The sequence below is a fragment of the Protopterus annectens genome, chromosome 1.part2 (genome assembly GCF_019279795.1).
Source record: "Protopterus annectens isolate FY-2018-M chromosome 1.part2, PAN1.0, whole genome shotgun sequence".
NCBI lineage: Eukaryota > Metazoa > Chordata > Ceratodontiformes > Protopteridae > Protopterus > Protopterus annectens.
In genome coordinates, this window is record NC_056727.1 from 685000685 (window position 1) to 685021688 (window position 21004).

The 21004-nt window shown below is 38.9% G+C and overlaps 1 protein-coding gene across 2 annotated transcripts in view; it reads left to right on the top strand.

The window, feature by feature from the left end:
* Window positions 1-21004, top strand: part of PLD5 (phospholipase D family member 5) — a 3174406-nt gene that overhangs the window by 2382573 nt on the left and 770829 nt on the right. For both annotated transcript variants that reach the window (XM_044058368.1, XM_044058376.1), the window contains one exon: window positions 5613-5752. In XM_044058368.1, the coding sequence (XP_043914303.1) occupies window positions 5613-5752 (140 nt within the window). The remainder of the gene's footprint in view (window positions 1-5612; window positions 5753-21004) is intronic.

The following is a 21004-nucleotide window of genomic DNA, read 5'->3' on the forward strand; positions in this document are numbered from 1 at the left end:
TGTGCTCAAATCTATATGGAGAGCAAAGATTGAAAATAGTATGATATGTAATGCATTTAATTCTGTTTTACTAGAATAATAGTAGAAATAAACTCGCATATTATTGCTTGAAGCATAAGCTGCAGTGTAATTAGAAATTTGGCCTTGGCAGCGTTCAGCGCGGCCTGGCTCATGTCTGTCAGTAAAGATTATTTTGCAAAGTTAGAAAATAATAAATCTGTGTGCATGTGTATCTTTTCCTGCTTCCACCAGAAGAATAGCCTTGTGCGCACTATCAGAGATAATGTCCAGCTGGTAAACAAGAAAGAGACAAAGAGAAGCATTAAAGAAGACATGCACCCATTGTATTCGAACTAATCTAAGAGCCTTGAATTGGCTACATCCTCGGAAGGACATTGTGACTGACCAGGTGCTTGCAAGGCTGTAATATTCTCATGGGAAAAAGATTTTTGAAAAACACCATCTCAGCACTTTTTCATAAGTTACTATGATGTAAAGACCCTGTCACTGACCACGTCAGTGAGGTGGGCAAAAGCTGATAGTAAACTGTATAAAATGTCATATGTCTCACCAATAAAACCAGACAAAATTCTGTACAAGTTTGTGTATGGTATTTTGCCTCCTAATGTACATTAGAGTATTTGCAAATTAGATACTTGAGTCTCCTGCATTACTGTTTGTTATTGACTGACATTGTTTTTAAATGCCAGATGATTTTTACAGTCTGACTTTAACAAATTTATTTAACAGATTCCCCCTGAAAAAGAGATTGAGCATGTTTTTTGGTAACTCCATCTTTTGATGTATGTGCATTTGAAAGACAGAGTCCAAAGAAAGTACCTTACAGTACTGTGAACCCCCACATTTTATAAATATATTTATATTTATTTATTTATTTGGCATTTGTTAACCAGCTTAGTCCATCTGAGCCAATGACCTATTTTCAGTGGAAACCCAAGGAGAAAAGCTCCAGCAATACAAACATAAAAAGATAACATAGTAGGCAACATACAAAACCCAAGAAAAACAGTGCAGCAATACAGCATAAGCAAAAATTGCATATGCAGTAATCAGGTGAAATGAATAACTGTAATAAAAATAAAACAAAATTAAGTAAATACAACTAGTACATTTTAGTATTTACAATAATGGTATATCTTTCCCAAGTAGCATCATGTAGTATTGTCTAGTGAGCAGATTAGTCATTGAATTATTAGATATAGACAGGTAGTGAAAGGAAAATGCAGATTATGGAGATTTTAGGCAAGGACAGGCCTTTGAGTTCAGAAAGTAGCGCTTGACTTCAGTTTTAAAGCAGCTGGAACTAGTGATGCTATGAATGTGAGGTAGTAGCCTATTTCACACAAGGGACACAGAATGTTTATAGAGGAGCTTACCATAAGTTTTGTTGGGTTTATAGATGTCTAGAAGGTTCTGGTCAGAACTGTGAAGAGACCGGGTTGGGGTATAAGGGGATACTAAGGTAGAGAGTTATGGGCAGGCTAGCGGTTTGTTGAGTATGGAGTGTGTCAGCCGCAGCTGGGCAAGTAGCAAGAGCTGGAGGAATTCTAGCCATTGAAGCTGTTTCAGGGCAAGGCAATGATGGGATTTATAAGGCTGGTTACTGGCAAATCTGGCTGTGTTATTGTAAGCTTGTTCTAGTTTGGAGAGAAGGTTTGACTGGAGGTGAGTTAGGATAGGGGAGGCATATAGGAGACATGGGAGGAGACAGTCTTGGGCAAGGGTGGCTTTGGAGTTGGGAGCAAGAAATGTCTTATTCCTGAGAGAAGACTCAGTTTCATGTTTGTTTTCTTGATACAATGTTGGATTCAGATGGCAAATTTGAGTTGGTCATTGATTATCATATACATTAACTTAGTGTGAGGATCAGCTTTGATGAGAATGTTATCTAGCAAAGAAATAGTAAATGTGGATTTAAGGTGGTGGAGAGATTTGGGGAGAAATAGTAGGAGCTTAGTTTTTTGGGGGTTGAGTATAAGTTGATGCTCTGTGTGCCATTTATCCACAGATGAGAAGGAGTTTTGAGTGATAGAAAGAAGCTTTGAGATGTTGTCAGCACAAGAGATAAGAGTAGAGTCATCAGCATACTGTATGAGGGAGGAGGTGTTGCAGGAGGAGTAAAGATGATTGCTGAAGATGTTGAATAGGAGGGGGCCAAGGACGGAGCCTTGAGGGATACCAGTTTGGATAGGTAGGGAAAGGGAGCAAGCAGATTGCCATCTGACAAACTGGAGCCAGTTTGATAGATAGATTGAGAACCAGGGAAAAGTAGAGATGGAGATATTAAGGTCAGTAAGTTTGGTAAGTAGCTTGGAATGGGAGACAGTATCAAAAACTTTACAGAGGTTGAGAAAGAGGCAAGACACAAGGAGGTTTTAGTCCCTGGCTTCAGCAACAGTGTGAGTGAAGGATTGGAGGTTAGTGGAGGTGCTGTGGTGTGGCCTAAAGCCATGTTGAGTGGGGTCAAAAGATTTGCATTAATAAGGAGAGTTAAAAGATGATTGTGAATACATTTTTCGAGGATTTTGGATAGAGGAGATAAGATGCCAATGGGTCTGTAGTTAGATGGCTCAGTGGAGTCACCTCCTTTGTGAAATGGAATGGTGTAGAAAGATTTCCAGATGTCAGGGACAGTAGACTCTTGGATAGATCTATTTATTAGGATAGAGACAGGATAGGCTATGGAATGAGCAGAGAGTTTAAGAAAGAGGGGAGGGAGGTTATTGGTGGAGGGAGAACAAGGTTTCAGTTTTAGTAGAAGTGACTTGATGTAGGCTGTGGAGACTGGGTTAAGAGAGAAAAGGGTTGTGTTGCATGTGTAGTGAGTGGTGTGAGGGTGGTTATGGCTTTGGGAGGGTTGGCTAAGTTTTTGAATAGATTTGATGAAGTGAGTATTAAGTAAGGTGGCAGTTTCTAATGGAGAATTATTAGGGTAGGGTTTGGGGGTGGTAGGTTGACCTGGATTTAAGATTTTATTGATGGCACGCCAGAAATTTTTTGGGTTAGACTTTTGGGAGAACTGAGGATTATAAAAGTAAGTTTTCATGTCTTTCTTGATTGCTGTTTTTGCTAGATTTCCTTGTTCTTTATATTTTTGTAGGAATGTTGCCAATTTACGTTTTAGCTATTTCTTCCAATTTTTGTCTCTTTCTTTCATGAGAATTAGGGTGTTTTTGGTGAGCCAAGGTGAGTAGATGGCTTTGATTCTCAAATTTCTAAGAGGAGCTAAAGAGCCAAGTATATCAAGAAAAATGTGAATAAAGTGTAGAACAGCTTCATTAAGATGGAGGTACTTAAGGAAGCCCCAGTTTAGGGAAGTGAGCCTGTTTTGAAGGTTTCAGGACTGAAAGAAGAAAGCTTTCAACGTTCTCTAAAATGGTGAAATTTAGGTATTTGTGAAGAGTCATGGACTTGGATAGGGAGGTGTTCACTTAGGGAGTTGGGCAGGCCTCTGGTGTCATGATATAGGGTGGGGTCAGAGGTAAGAATCCAGTCTAAGGTGGTATTTTGGGTATTGTTATTGTTGAAGTGGGTAGGAGTCATGATAAGTTGATGGAAGCTGTGTAGGCTGATTTGAAGGGAGGGAGAGGTAGAGGATAGTTTTTGCCTGTCAGTATTTACATCACCTAGTAGTAAGGTCTCATAAGGGATATTAATAGAAATCCATGCTAGAATAGATTTGAAGATGGGAATGTTGTTTCCAGGTGAGATATAGATAGAGGCAATGGTGAATTTCTTATGGGGGCAGAGGTGACAGTTTACAAGTAATAATTCAGCTGGTTGAAAGTTAGGCAAAGATATTGGCAGGGGAGATAGGTTAAGGTATTCAGAATACATAATTGCGACACCTCCACCTTTTTTGGTGGTTCTATCTTGGTGATAGATGTTGTAGTTCTCCACTCCTTAGGCATCCTCTGACTTTCCAAGATTTCATTAAACAATCTGGTTAAAAACTCCACTACCATTTCTCCTATGCACCTCCATGCTTCCACTGGTATGTCATCTAGACCAACAGCCTTTCCATTCTTCATCCTCTTCATAGTTGTCTGTACTTCCTCCTTGCTAATCTGTTTCACTTCCCGATTCACTATCCCCACATCATCCAACCTTCTCTCTCTCTTTCTCTTCATTCATCAGCACCTCAAAGTACTCTTTCCATCTGCTCAACACACTCTCCTCACTTGTGACTACGTTTTTCTCATTATCCTTTATCACCCTTACCTGCTGCACATCTTTCCCAGCTCGGTCCCTCTGTCTAGCCAATTGGTACTGGTCCTTTTCTTTCTCTTTAGTGTTCAACCTTTCATACAACTCTCCATATGCCTTATCCTTAGCCTTCACCACCTGTCTCTTTGCCATGCTCCTCATCTCCTTATACTCCTGTCTACTTTCTTCATTTCTCTGACAATCCCACTTCTTCTTCGCCAGCCTTTTGCTCTGTATACTCTCCTGTACTTCTTCATTCCACCACCAGGTCTCCTTGTCCTCCTTTCTCTGTCCAGATGTCACATCAAGCACCTTTCTAGCTGTCTTCCTTACCATCTCGACTGTAGTTACCCAGCTATTCAGTAACGTTTCACTGCCCCCCAGTGCCTGTTTTACTCCAGCTCCAGCTCACAATCACCCTTTTTCAACTTCCACCATTTGATCCTTGGCACTGCTCTCACACTTGTCCTCCTCTTCTTGATCACCAACATCATCCTACAGACCACCATTCTATGCTGCCTAACTACACTTTCCCCTGTCACCACTTTACAGGCTCCAATCTCCTTCAGACTGGCCCTCCTGCATAGTTGCTGGTATGGAGCTCTAATCTCTTTTGAGGAAGGATAGGGAGTCGCTGCAGCATATATTCCCCGTAAGCACCAGGAATCTGTATGCACTGGTGCGTTCTGAGGGGGTTGCAGGACTTTTACAGTCAAAGAGATTTGACACATATGCTTTTGGTGGCAAGATAAGTAATCAGGGGAAGAGTTTTGAGCCAGGGATCCTGTGTACTGCTTCATACGTCAGCTTGGTAAAAAGGGATTATATGATGTGTAAGGAATTAATGAATCACTAGTAATTTCAAAGATATACTCTTTATGGTAATTTCTGATTTTGGATTTTTGTGGATTTTAGTGCTTCCTATTTCTTAATCTGCCAGAAGTGCTTACTATTTTCTTGATGTGGGGTTGCTTGAACCTTCTGATTTCCTTTGCTTTTTCAACTGCTGCTTTTAAGACTAATTCTCATTTTTCATTTTTTTTTAATCAAAGACATGTTTTAATTTCAGGTGATTTGTCATGTGTATTAATTTTTGCAATTACTTGTTTATGAATTGTATAAAAGTGATAATTTGAGAAGACCATGCAACACAATTTATACAATATTAGTAGTTAGTGTTAGTAGTTGGTAATTAAAGGAAAGATATCTGTTTTGACTGAAAATGAAAAAAAAAGGTATTTGGGACATTGATTTGCTTTGTTAGAACAGTGGTACTAAAGAAAAGTTCTAATTATTGAATAGCTAGAATTCTTTTCTGTTGTCAAATGTAAGGAAATCCTTTACCAGTTTGTAACCCTGCTACATTATGAATTATGTCCTTGCAGAATTCACCAAAATCATTTTGTCCCAGAGATCGAGCCACTGATCTAGATGCCATTCAGCACGTGATTGAAGATGCAAAGAAATTTGTATATGTATCTGTCATGGATTATCTACCGCTTGTGTACAGCGGAAACAATAAGAGGTAAGGGCCAACTTTTAACAATTACTAATGCTAAATCATCAGTTTAATGGTTAAAATGCCAGAAAATCCAGGCACAGAATATTTAAGATTCATTTTAAGGATTTGCTCATGAAATCTTCTGATTTTCAAAAGTTGTTCCTTGTATCTACATGTAATATTTAGAGCACTTGATCTGCAGCTCAGTCTCTACACCTAAATCACAGCCCATCTGTTCATGGACTCTCCATCCCCCCAACAATCAGGATAACCTGCAGCTTAGTCTCTACACCTCCACCACAGCCCATCTGTTCAGGAACTCTCCATCCCCCCAACAATCAGGATAACCAGACTATGGGGAGATTAATGCAGATTCCTTCTGGGTGGTGACCTAGTAAGGAAATACTCCATTAGTCATACCTTTAACAATTACAGATGTTAGCTTATGACCAGGCTGAAAATGATGCTGCAAAAAGTGGAAATGTCATTGTGCATTTGCAATTGGTATTATGGGTTTACTATTAAAATTTTGAAACAAACTCCATCGACTGTACTATTGTCGAACACGGAAGTTCAAAAATGGTAATATCAATGACAAAAAAACAACCTAGGAACAGGTTTTAACATGGGTCGAGATAGGGGAGATGTTTGTAGTTCGGAATAACACTGAACACCTATCTCAACCCATGTTAAAACCCGTTCCTAGGTTGTTTTTTGTCATCGATATTACCGTTTTCGAACTTCCGTGTTTGACAATAGTACATTCGACAGAGTTTGTTTCGAAATTTTAATAGTAAACTGGTATTATGTGTTATTTCAAAGGAAAAAAAGGTTTTATGTATGTATGTGCACATGTATGCATGTATTTCTTTGTCTGTCTGGAAGATGGTTCAGTGAATTAAGGCTGTGAGCTGTACTTCCTCTGGTACAGACTATGATTCCCTCACCCCTCATTTGCCAACTGTGTAATCTTGGGCAATTTACTTAACTAGACATTGCTCCTGATTCAGCCCTGGAAAGGGACTGTCCTTCCAATGGCCCTTCCTGGTTAACAAATGGATATTATTATTATTAGCTGTGTATATATTTATTATCAGGCAGACACGTTAGCCCAAAGACACTTTTCAGCCATGACCCATGTCAGAAGGCATAAAATGCAAACAGTATGCATAAAGCAAATATGTGCATGACTCAACAAGCAGTATAGATATACATAATGTAGATTATTATTATATGGTTTACAAGAAAGCTCTTTTTGGTCAGGCAGTTATATTACAGAGAAGATTTTTCTGTCACCAAACTTGGTAATTGTTAGTGGCAGAATTAGTACCACACTCACTTTTGATGATGGAAGAGCAGAATGCCATGGGTTCTCTTACCACGCAAGGTGTTTGGATTTATGTTCGAGTATACTGCAGTGTAACATAAGGGGGTGCTGCATAACCGAGCATGCTGTCTTTCAGATAAGATGTTAAACCAAGCGGTCTACCTGCCTGAGATGGTGGTAGCTCAATTGGATGTAAAAGATCCCATGACACTTATTGGAAAGTATAGGGGAATTGCCTTGGTACCCTGACCTCATTTCCTCTAGTCTGTATGACTACAATTTTGGGTAGCCCCCGGAAAAAGGCCTCTGGCCTAGTGGGACCTACCCAGTCAACAAAGTATAAATAAAATTAAAATAATGCCTTTTTCAAATATTACACTACAAGAATTTACAGAGGCAGATGCTGACCAGGATACCCATTGTCTTTAAGTTACATTTAAAGTTTGCTTGCAGAAACTCATTAAAATTGGGCCTAAACAAAAATAGCTTAAACTGATTCCTTAACATGATTTGGAAAAAAGATCCATGTTGCTGTTCCCACTTTTTAGATTATTTAAGGTTAAGGCTCCCTGATCTTGAAATCTAAGTAGATAGTGACTGGTACACATTTCAGTCTGTGAAAAACAGTTTTTTTTGAGGGAAAAAGTATTCTTCTTATAGGGGTGATACAGGAGTTTGATAAAATGGTAGCTGTCCTGAATTCTACTGCCATCCAATTCTCTTTCAGTGTGGAGTAGCAGTAATGCTTGCAATCCTTGGAAAGAAAAATAAACCTGCATGTTTTATTTACCATGGCTTATATGGGTCCAGGTTTATGTGATGAATTAAGAGAGGTGACTGTGAGTGCATATTCTAATTTGAGTTTAGGACATTTATAGCTATTACTTTCCTATCTTCTGCAGAAAGAAGTCTAGTTACTTAGTGTGACAAAGGGAGAAACTGCCAGCACAGATATCTGGAAGTTTGTAAATAATTGTATGTTATTGGTGAATATCAAAATGATTTGTGTAAGATGCTTGTGTTACAAATGTATTAGAACTGTATGTCATATGTATATCAAATTAGGTTTGTGGAGACGTGTGTTGAAAAGTTATTTTATAAAAAGCTTGTGCTTAAAATGCATCCACAGTATGCGCTACTGGAAAAGAACAGAAATGTACATGCACTATTGTAACTGTGTAAATGTATATCTTTTAACAGTGGAAACTGGGATAAAGGAGGTTAACCTCAGTATAGTAAATTTCAGAAAAATAGCTGAAATTAAATTACTTTATGGCAGCAAGGAGACATAACATCTAAAACTAGGGGACTTTCTGTTATTGTCTTGGAAGTGTTTTATTGCTTTATGACTTCCCGCATCTATCAAAGATCTGAGGAAAAGCCCTTGTCTATGTATTTTTACAGACAGATGCTAAATGCTACCAGCTGCCATCAATGTTTGTTTTGGGACTGGGGACTAGAAGTCAGATGACAAGAAATTATGTAATTCTGCAAGCTAGCCCAGCATCAATATTTGAGATATTAATTTGTGAAGTCTCTGAGAGAGACACACAGCATTCTGTGGTCTGTCCAGGACCTGACAAGAAGACCTATTCACCACACATTTGCCTTGCTCTGTAAGTAAGTTAACTAGGGTATAGTAATTCTCTTAGATTTAGTCAGGAATATATTGAAGCACAATTACATTTTTTTCTTCTTTTATTTGAGACTGTCCTGCCATGTTGTTTTAAATATTTCCTGTTGTCCTGATGTCACTGTAAATATACATTTAGTATTGTCTTTTTCTTTTATTATTTATTATTAAATATATTTAAACATTTCATTGTAGCTGATTTGTCTAGAGATATTTAAGTTCTGAGAGTACTTGCATATTTATTTGGTGATACTGTGAGCCACTCCTAATAGCCTTGCTCTTAGTCAAACTACCATTTGTATTACTAGTAACATTGCACAGTAAGATTGGACAACCTTTTTAAGGGGCTTAAAGTAGCTGATAAGGAGCTGGCTGGTAGCAGTGATAACTACCTTATAGTCTGGGCAAAAGGGAGCATAGCTATAAAACCTGTGCCAGCCTTTCCCAGGTGTGTGTGTGTGTGTGTGTGTGTGTGTGTGTGTGTGTGTGTGTGTGTGTGTGTGTGTGTGTGTGTGTGCGCGCGTGTGTGTCAGCTACTTGGGAAGGGACACAAAACGCTGGTTGAACGGAGAGGGTGCTGTAGGTCTTGTCTTGGCCACTCAGCTGAGATTGCAACTCTATAGCTGTCCCAGTGAGGAGTTTTATTGGGGGATCTAAAGAAAGAGGGAGAAATGAGCTCCGGACTGACTGTGGTCTCTGCGTGTTCTTAAGGAAATTGCACTTGATGCAGAAAGCTGCATCTGTTAATACTGTATGTGCACTTGTCATCCTGCCAATGTATGCCCTCACTGGTGCCAGTGGTGAGTATTGAGGCTCCTTGATTACCGGTCCAGTGGTGGGCATCACACTTAGTAACACTCAAATAAAAAAAAATGCACAAACACATTTGTATATGAGATAACTTATTGCTGTTTATTCTAATGAAAAGGTTAGAACTTTTGTCTAAGATTCTCCTTCAGGCATTTTGCCAGAGGTGATTCAATAACTTATATGTGTGTAAGGTCAAAATTTACATAACAAGGATGCCAATATTCCATAAGAATAAAATAGCCAATTGGAATAAACAGAGCTGCCTTAAATCAGCAATCTAATCCAAAACATACTGTAATGTGGTGAACTTAGGGCTTAAGAGTTTAAACAATGGCAGAGATTCCTACCAAAGAAACAATCAATCCAGGATCTTGGGAGCCAACCATCGGGGTATTCCAAGGATCCTAGCTAAACCAATGGAACACTCAAGCTAGGCTATGGAATAGGCATTTACCTAAAAGCAGGCCAGCTAATCAGATCTTTAAAATGGAATATACAAAACTAAATGATATGAACAAATGCTCATAACACCCCAAGCTAGAGTAAATTCTAAATGAACAACATTTCCAGACCTAAAAGCACATACTGAAGTAAACAATCCAAGTATCATGAGATGCCTAAATACAAACAGGGCAAGTCCTAGAAAAAAATCTACCATGAACAGGCTCTATGACAAGCATGCATTAATTAAAAATAGAATTTAAAAATCCAGAAAAAGGAGCTTATTGAGTTGGATGAACTAGGACTGTGCAGGTGATACTGAAGTCCATATCAGGTTTTGAACTATTTTCTATAGTACCTACAATGATCACGTTTCATAAGAATGTATTTTCATCTGGCCAGATCTGCTAAGGTAATTCTCTTTTATCCAACAGATAATTGTAATTACTTCCTAATGGGTCCATGGACACTGACTCTAGGACATGGATCCACACTTTAAAAACAAGGAGCAGTCCATGTTATGCTTACAGTACTGTAACTAGAGCAGGGCAAAGAAGTTGGCTGCCAAGGGATGAGATTAACATGTGCCACTAATATGCGAGAGCAGAACTCACATTCATTTACAAAGTCGTAAGAATATTGCAGTTCCTTAAATGAGAACTAATGCATTCATATTTGTAAGCAATATAAAATAAGTGAGTGTTATCTACTGCAAAAGGTGTTACATTTTTTATTAAGCTTTCTACATTAATAGAAAGCATGTAAAGGCAGTGATATGGAATACCTTTTTAACCTTTTTGTTTTAGAACCTTTTTTTGCTTCTTTAAGATCTGTCTAGGGCATCAGATGAGCTAAATACAGATCTGTATGGCTGTGTAGCATGTTGTTGGTGAGCTGTTTCCTAATGTCATACTATGTGGCAGGGCATTGGAGGTTGATTGGCCAGATGGAGGAACACTGATGTCTGATCGTGAATGGTCTGAAGAAGTATGTACTCAGAGATGAAAGTTATAATCTTTTTGTTGGAATAAAAGGCAATACATTGTCTCAGTAACTGTGCTTAGGAGCATTTTAATTCATTTATTTTTATTCTTCTTCATTGGGTGTTGTGACAGCACTGTTTCTAGTGTGCTATAACACAGTTTTCACTGATTTAGACCAAAGTGTGTTGGTAAAACTGGTGTTGCCTACAGAGACTAACTACCCTACAGCCTCATATAATGGCTGATATATACACCTTGCTGCCCTGCATACACACCCAACATTCCACAATCTCACTTACCTGGCACTTCCACTTTAAACCTTCGATGTTCTGAACATCGATGTTCTGGTCTCGATGATCAGAACTTCGATGTTCTGAACATTCGATGATTTAAAGGGAACCAAAATATATATATATATATATATATATATATATATATATATATATATATATATATATATATACATATTATATATTATACATAATGTTTATATCTATATATATATATATATATATATATATATATATATATTTTTTTTTTTTTTTATATATATATATATATATATGTATATAAACTCAGGGCAAACTATTAAGAGACTTTGTATACTCTGGAGCAAGCTACCCACCTATGTCAAGCAAAGTTCTTCATTAGCACTCTTCAAGAAAAATCTTGATGAGTGAATGGGAAATAGGAAATACACCCCGGGGATCACTTCTGTGTCTCTGCTCAACAGTGGCACAGGAAAATAACTTTCTTGGGTGGCGCAAGCCATGGAACCTTGTTGGCTAGGCTTACGTAGGCCCACCTATGAACATATATATCTATATATATATATATATATATATATATATATATATATATATATATATATATGTGTGTGTGTGTGTGTGTGTGTCTATATTAGAGAGTTTAGGGCTCAAGTGCACCATGAAAGCTCACATTTTACATAGAAGTCCTCTGCTTCAGAAAGTGATGGCTCTGTTATTCATTCTCTGAATGTCTTCCAAATCACAGTTATAGCCAATCAGTGTACAACTTCTGGAGGTGAAACGGTTAGTTTGAATGATGGGTAGATACAAGTTTGAGGCTTCAGGGCAAACTATTAAGCCACTGTGAAGAACAGGTAGGATACAGCAATAATCTGCTGTCATCTTCCTTTTCTCTCCCTAAACTCAGTTAATTGCTTTGAATGAGGGGGGCAGAAAAAAAAGAACAAAATTAAAACAGGACTAAAGCAAATAACTGTCAAGTGTGTGTGTGTGTGTGTGTGTGTGTGTGTGTGTGTGTGTGTGTGTGTGTGTGTGTGTGTGTGTGTGTGTGTGTGTGTGTTTACTGTGTATATCTGTGTGGGACAGAATGATGGAGTGCCTGTGCCAATGCAATGCATGAGCTGTCAGTGTTAACTCGGACAGGAAAGTCCTGATCTGCACTAAAGCGGTAAACTCAGATGGGTTATCAGTCAGAGTATGAGTCACCAGTGCCTTAGCCTGAGCTCAAGGTAGAGTCAGATAAGCAGAAAAGGGGTTTTGTTTGAATTTAGCATGGCTCCTGGTCATAAGGAGTCATATTATCAGAGCACATCCAATTTGATGATAAAAGCAAAAGCAGTGCCATTGAATAAGTCATTTTTTGGGAGGGAAAAAGTACAAGTTTCCAGTTCAGGGAGGGGAGAGGCAGAAGGTGCATGCTACCATGTGCCCATCTTCATTGGAAGCCTGGTATTGTCTAACACACTTTTTGCAGATTGCAGTTACAATGCCAGCACTGAGGTTCACTTCAAAGTATGGCAGCCAGCACTCTGCGACATGAACAGAACCATAGCTAGCTATGCTAGTGTTCTGTCTGTACCTGTCTAATCTGGCACCTCTCCCTAAACTCTGAGTTCAGGACCAAAAAAATGTCCTCTTGTACTTGAGAACCAAAAAAGCTCCTCTCCTTTGGAGACTATAGCAATCTACAAATGTGACAAGCAGTTTGCAACAACAAAATGCCCCACACAAAGTGACAGCAACTGAGAAATCAACTTTCATTTCTGAATGACAGTACTGCATTACCACCTGTTTGACATCTGACAATCATAATCCCTATCACCTTCCACTTGAGGTGGATGCCCCCTTCGTCACACCCTAGCCACTCCTCTGGACATGGGTACACAACAGAATCTGGATACCTAGCTCAACACATGATACCACAAATGCTTGATGTGAACAACTGGTTTCTATGCACAGTGTGCTTAGTCAGTTGTAAACTTGGTATGTACCCATCCAAGTGCCAGGGTACAATTGGTATGTACCATCCATGTGTCAGGGTACAATTGGTATGTACCCATCCATATGCCCAGGGTGCAATTGGTATGTACCCATCCATGTGCCCAGAGTACTGCTAGTAAGTACCCATCCATGTGCCCAGTATACACCAGCATATGTACTAAACTTTCTCTTCCAGTTATTGACAAAACAGCTAAAGTGCCCACCACTACAAGGCTACACTAACATTAAGCTTTGTGGGACTGACTATGTCTGTGTTCCTACAGTCAGGGCAAATTTCCTTAGTCAGACACCACAGTGGATATTGGCAGTCCCAGCTGCAAATTGCTTGAGGTCATTGCATTTGTCTGACTTTTTTGTCTCCATCTTACTGTTTTTGAGGTTATGTAAATGAAGAACTGACCCTGAATCTGTATTTAATCATGCCTGACCTCAATTTTCCTGTGAAGAGTTCTTCTTTTTGTCAGAATTTACAAACATCTACATGCCAAGAAAAAGAACTGGAACTGGTAGCATTAGTGGCAGCAATTTGCCAGTCTAACTTGAGTTTACACATTCATGTTGCTGCAGTTATGAAATGACATGTATGCCATAAAGCAATTGCATCTTTTGGCATCTTCATTTTCTGTTTTCCACAAAATTACTTTGCAAGTATTTCTTCTTATACTTCTCTCAACTCCTCTCAAGACGCTATTACATTATTAACATTTTAATGAGATTTTACACAGATCTGCGGAGGTTGTATCTATCTAGGGCCTTTTTGGCATGGTGCTTTACTACTCTCCCAGCTACGCATGGAATGTACAGTAAAGTCTACTTGTCCTACTTCTTGCTGACTAATTTGGAGCTAACACTGTTGTCTAAGATTGTCACTTTTCAGTTATTCTTACTATCTCTTTGATGTAACTTGACATGACTGTTTTGTATATTAACGTTTAAAGTGTGATATAGATGTGATTTATTCATTGTTTAGTACAGAAATAGATGCTATTAGAAATCACTGGAAATTCTGAAAGAAATGTTAAAAATCAGTTCACTTAAGGAATACATTGACACTGATCACATTGCAAGTCTAATAATTATTCCTTTGTCTTGTTCAAGGATAGTTATTTTTAAGTTATAAAGCTAAGTTGTATATATTCCAAATAAATCATGTTACCTGCTCACTTGCTGTAGTTGTACGACAAGCATATCAGAAGGTTAATTAAACTTACTTTAAACAAAGTGTAGTGAATTTTCTGTGTAACAATGTGTAGCACAGCTGTTGATCCAGGATTCTATCTGGAAAGTATTTTAGTTACACTATATTTAATTCTAAGGCTAATTTTAATTTTTAAGCTTCATTACTCATGTAATCTTTCTGTTTGATTTGTTTATTGAGTCAACGCATTTATGGTTGATTATAGCTACTGCAAGAAGCCTATGCTTTTAACATTTAACCTTTTCTAAGTACTGCTGCTGTGGATAATAAAAATAACAGATTATTTAAAAGCAATTACTAACTTTGAATGTTCCACTTTTATGACTGGGTATGAATCAGTCCTAAATCATGTGATGAGATTCATAGACCTTCATGCCTTACACAGTGCAAATTAGTGTGGGTAGTAGAAATATGTAGGGTGTTGACAGTTCAGGGATGCAAATTGCACAGCTGTGCAAGACTCAAAGTATTGTGATCTGGAGATGAAACTGATACAACTTTAGAGAGAGTAAATGGCTATAAACCCCCCACTTCATGTATCTATCTGAAATGTTCAGTACAGCTTGCCTAATGTGCCTACTTTGGAATATGTTGCACAAATTATAGCAAGCTAGCTTAACAACTCTCTTCACCTGGTCCTTGAAAAACTGCATTTCATCTACTATATTACTATGATTTTGTACATTAGCCCTGAATGCCAGTATTAGCAGTGAAGCAAGAGATTAATCACAGGTGGTTATGGGCTCTAGAAATGACTTAGATGATAAGATCACTAATACAAATCACAGAAATGAGATTTCTTCATATGGTACCTAAACTCTCAGTCTGTTATAGATATTGTTGCTTTATGAAGTGAATGGAGAATAGCTGTAGTCATTCACCTGCATAAGAGAAGACCTTCCACAGACCCCTAGGTCTGATCAGTTTCATTTGCAAAGCATTATAAGTACTTCTCATGTAACTAATCAATAAGGACATGGGGAACCTCCAAACACTGGACCCATCTCACTCTGGATTCTTCAAGGACAGGTCATGCTTACTCAACCTACTAAACTTTTTGAAAAGGTCACCAAAGCAATGGATGAAGGTAAAATAGTACAAACCACATACTTCAACCTGGTCAATGCTTTTGAAGAAATCCCCAATCAGACATAGTATAAAAGGTAAATAAACTGGGAATAAACCCCCTACATCACCCACTGGATTGCCAGCTGACTTACATTTATGATGCAGGAGAGAAAAATATGCAAAGCTACATCAACAAATAGATTAGTCAACAAAGGAGTCCTCCAGGGTTCAGTGCTGAGATCTCTGCTGCCCAAACCAGCTCTGGCTGACTAAGTTTGTAGTTGACTGCAAGCTAGGAGCAGTCATTGAATATCCACATTGGTTGGCCATCCTGCAGGAAGGTTTGTCCAAAACAAATAACTCCTGACAAAATCATGGACTGAAACTAAATAACCAAAAAATGTATTCCTGTATTGTTTGGGAGGTTATCTATCCTGGAGAACTACCACATTGAAAATTTCCCTGAAAAATTGACCAGTTGTTTGGGATTTGAGAACTTATGTGAACAGTGACTTAATGTTTGGCCACATGTGTTCACTGTCATAAGAAAGTCCTTCTATATTGCATAACCTATAAAGAAAGCGATTGTGTCTATATTTAGAAATGTTATTGCCCCCTTTTACCCATTCATCATTAAGCCAGTCATTGAATATAATTCCCCCTTTGCATGTATCTGTCTAGACCAATGCAATAACTCGGACTCCCTCAAAGATACCTTACTGAAAGGATACAAGGTCTAAACAATATGCCCTACATGGAGTGACTCAAAGCACTGTCATTATACTTGGTATCCTGAAGACTGCTAAGAGGTGACCTGTGTCTGGCATACAAGGCATCCTCCAACCCAATGCTGATGGATTTACAGAACATCAATAGGTCAAATGGCATCAGAAATACATAGTCTAGCGATTTAAACCTCTTCAGCAGCATCAGCAGAACAGTTTGGAGGGATAGGTATATCTCACAGAAGATACCTCTGATCTGGAACAGACTTTTCCAGCCACATAAAACAAAGTTGTTCCTTGTCCATATTCAAGCACGATTTTGATCTATGGATGGGTATTAGAACATTTACCCCAGGATTGCCCTTTGGGCTACTCATGGACAGAGGCAGTTCCTAAATGCTTTATCCCATCTCATGGATCCCCTCAAATTATCTACAGTATAATCCCAGCTATTCTTACTTGGGCTGATATATATGTTTGATATATGGGTAAGGCCAATCTAATACCAAACAGGATAGGTTAATTCAAGCACCAAAAGGGAAATGGGCTAGCCTTAAAATGGCCCACAAGGGCAGCTATCATAGTACTTTTCTATGATACTATGAGTCCAGCATCTCAGACGGAACTTAGAGTACAGCCACCACTCCTCTGTATTGAGAGGAGTAATTTAAGGTGATTTAGGGACATTTTGATAATGCTTCATGGATATAAACCTTTGAGTGCTTCATCAGGCATGGACCACTGGATGAAGACTGCAAGGCTGATCCGGGGCACGTTAGAGAGATCATGTCACTCGGATCACCTTGCAATGCCCAGGGATCCCATAGACTCAGCTGGGGACTGGTTGCTTAGGAAAGGGAAGTCTGGTGTATCCTTTTCAGCTTACTACCACCATGACCTCACCAGAACATGTTATTTAGAAAATGAATGGATATATTTTCTGGAGACCATGAAGATGGTTTTTGCCTGGCAAAGGGCTAATGGTGGCCAGCACATAACTGGTAAGACAGAGACAGTCACATGATCACATACAAGAGTGGCTAACATGCACCTTAATGTGACTTCCTTCTAGTAAGGAAAGGACATTGGGGTGGAAACATAGATTGCATAGTCAGACCCATTGAAACAATCATCCCACAGCATAAACCACTGGTGGCCACAATCATCTGACAACAGAGGTCAGAGAAGGATCCAAGGTCAACAGACACTAGGCTAAAGACCTGGGCATTGTCTTGAGCAAAAGCACAAGGCTTCAAGGAAATACTCAGGGCTCTATCAGTTCAGGAAGAAGACTAGGAGGAAATAGATGGAGCTGAAGATGAATGACATCTCAAAACAGCATGTTTGAAGTCCATAGAACAGATTTGGGCCCAAGCCAGGTATAAAAATAAGGCACATAAGGAAAGCTGGTGGTGGAATGCAGAAGTCCAGAAAGTTATGAAAATGAGTGCAGGGAAAAGTAGGAGATATAAAAGATGGACCAGGCTAAGGAAGAATACTGGTTGGTGAACAAAAGATTAATAGAGCAATTGCAATAGCAAAAACAACACATCAGAAGCACTCTATGAGCTTCTGCAAAGTGACTCAGCAAATGGCACAAGGGTTGCAAGGCAAAGACAGGAAGATAAAGTAGACAGTCATCAAACACCCTTAATAAGAGTTTCCAGCAACAACCTGCTCACCAATCCACAACACATTAAAAGCAGATAGAAGGAGTACTTCCAGCAAATTCTGAATAAAAAAACCCCCACATAACCTGTACTCTCCCATGCACAGCCTATAATGAAAGCAGAAGAAGAGCCCCCCAGGAAGAAGTAAGAACAGCACTAAGAAAAATGAAGCCAGGGAAAGCAGCAGGCTCAGATGAGGTCACGACAGGTATCAACAAGGTGTTGGGTGATTTGTGGAAGAAATTATTCCTGAGAATAATACAGAGAAAATGGTGTATAGCTTATGACTGGCAAATAAGCATTCTGTTACAAGTATACATGAACAAAGGAGACACAGTTGTGGGCAGTATAAATTAGCAAATTCCTATCACACTGTATGAAAGTGCTACATAGGGTGATTGATAAATGAATACACAGAGTAGTAGAAAGCAAAACAGATGATCACTTTGGATTTAGATCAGGATGCAACTCAAACAACCAAATGTCTGCAGTATGACAGATAGCTTAGAAGAAGCTAGAGATGAGGAAAGAGTTCAACTGGGCTTTCCTACACTTGGAGAAAGCATATGAAAAGATTCCAAGAAAGTTGATTTGGGCAGTCCTGCAATGGTCTGAAGTCCCAGAAACACTGGTAGAATTACTGAAGTGCAGGCTATGTACATTGACCCAGTGGCACAAGCATGAACAGTGTTCAGTCTCACAGAGCGGTTCCCAGTGGGAGTGGGTGTGCATCAGGGTTCAACTCTGTGCCTACTGTTAATACTGGTGATGGACTACATTAGCAAAAGACATCAGAGGAGACAGATCAACAGAGTTGCTGTATGCAGCATTACAGGCAGACTGTGTGAGACATTCAGCAAATGATAGGGGAATGAAATACAAAACCTAAGGCACATGGAATGAAACTGAGTACATATAAGACCATTGTAATGGCAGCAAATGGGGAAAATCAGAACAAGCTGAAAACAGATAGAAGGGAAAATAGTAAAACAGGTCAACAGTTCCTAGTATCTGGGAGGGGTGGTTGAGGAAAAGGGAAGTCTGAGGAAGTCAAAGCTTGAATCAGAGGAGATGCAGCCAAGTGTATAAAGTGTTAGGGTAGTGTCTGACAGAAGAATGTCAAAGAAGCTAAAAAAAGTAAGGTGAACAGAAACACGATGTGGCCAGTACTGCTGTATGGTATGAAAACCTGGGCAGTGAAGGCACAGCAGTTGAGGAAACTAGAGCTGATGCAGATGAAGTGCCTGAGGCAGGTTGTAGGCCTAGTCAATGTAAGGCAGACAAAGAAATAAGGACATTAGAACAGAAGCCAAAGCAACTTCAATCGCAGAAAATGTCAACCAGATCAGAGTATGATGGTTTGGGCGAATGTGCAGGAAAGCAGATGATCTGGTGAAGAAGATTTGGGTGCTACATGAAGAAAGAAAGACAAAATGAGGCTGTCCAGATAGCAAAGAGATAGCTGTATTGTATGAGAAGACCTGCAGCAGTTGGTCATGATTGTTGGAGAAGGTAGAAAAGTGGCATTGAATCAACTGAGATGCCAACAGTTGAAGCAACGCCTTGCCCGATGTAGAAAATGAGAAATGGGGCATTGATGATGATGATGATGATGATGATGATGATGAAGATGTTTTCAGGTAGTCACCCATATTATTATGTATTCAAATCAGAACTAACTAATCTGTTTCTTATTTGCTAAAGCTTCATAACCATTTTGGTTTTATGTTGTGACCTCATTCCTGAGGAATGTTGTTTTCTTAGAGGTCATGATGGAGCTTTGCTAAATTATGTTTTATTGTCTTCAAGTACCTTTGTCTTTGTTAAATTAGTCTTTTGTTAATGTCTATAGTTTTTCCTATACAGTTTACAGTCTTTCCCATGAACTAAACAGCACCTTGGTACATCCACTTTATTAACCACTTCAGCTTCAGGCTGTGGACTTTCCAATAGCTTCTGTCTTCAGACTTTGTATCCATCTTGCAAGCCTGATAGTCTTCTGGATTCTTTAAAGAGCATTATTACAAGTGCAATTCACTCAGAAGAAAGGATCGTAAGTAGTGTGGTACCACAGGGTCATTCCTGGGACTGTCATTTTTCAGTCTTCTGCAAACAGCCTGTCTCAAGGTAAAACCTTGACTATGACTCAGGCAACCCAAGTTTGATTAGTAGCTCCAGCACTGGAAAAAACGGGTAGAAGGGTAGAAGGGAGATGCAAATACATGCTCACCTACACTGGAGAAGGTTCTAATGGTCCAATAACGATTCCACCATATGGAAGCTGTGGTTTGCAGGTGAAACAGTCATAACCAGAGACAAGGGGTCATAATCAGAGACAAGGGGTTGATCCCCATGTTGGTGAGGGCAGCCATCACAGCAGTCACTTACAGAAGGGAGAGGACTCAAGCCCTTGCAGTGATGTGACATCCACATCAGCCACCAAGGGGCAGGGTGCCTGGAGTTTCAGACTTCCTATCCTTCAGAAAAATACATCCTAACACAAAATCTATTATTCTAGCAACTTTTGAAGTTTATAAAAGCAATAACTAAAATTTGTTCCTACCTTCTGGATCTTTGTCTCCTCATTATTTTGGGCTTTGCTTAGATTTCTTGCTCTTAGTAGTTGAAATATATCCATTCAGCACTGCTTTAAAAAATAACAATAAATGATAAAAGGATTTTGTAGAGGCTCCTAAGACCCCTTTTGGGGCTTCTGAACTAAAGAATGTAACTGGTTAAAATGTATCATGTGACCAAATCCTTGCATCACTATGTAGACACAGTCATCCTAGTCCTAAACATTACTGCAAGCAAATCAATCACCCTTCAGCTGGGATTGTGTTCCAGCAGGGAGAGCAAATTATACATTGCAAATGTGGCTTCTGACATTACTCTCTGTAAATATCTTTAGCTGCTATTTACTATAATAACAGTTAAAAAAATTAATAATTGTTTTTGTGATTATCAAACTCTCCTCACATATAAATTCTACAGTAAAAATAATTATTGCTCATAGTTTTGATTACAAAAGTTTCTTAAACAGTAGAAAAGCATCTCCTTAAGCATACCTTCTAATTCAGTCAGAAATGCACAATTTCTCAGGCACTTATTCTATTTTCCTAGCTATGACAGTGGTCTTTTGGGTAATTCT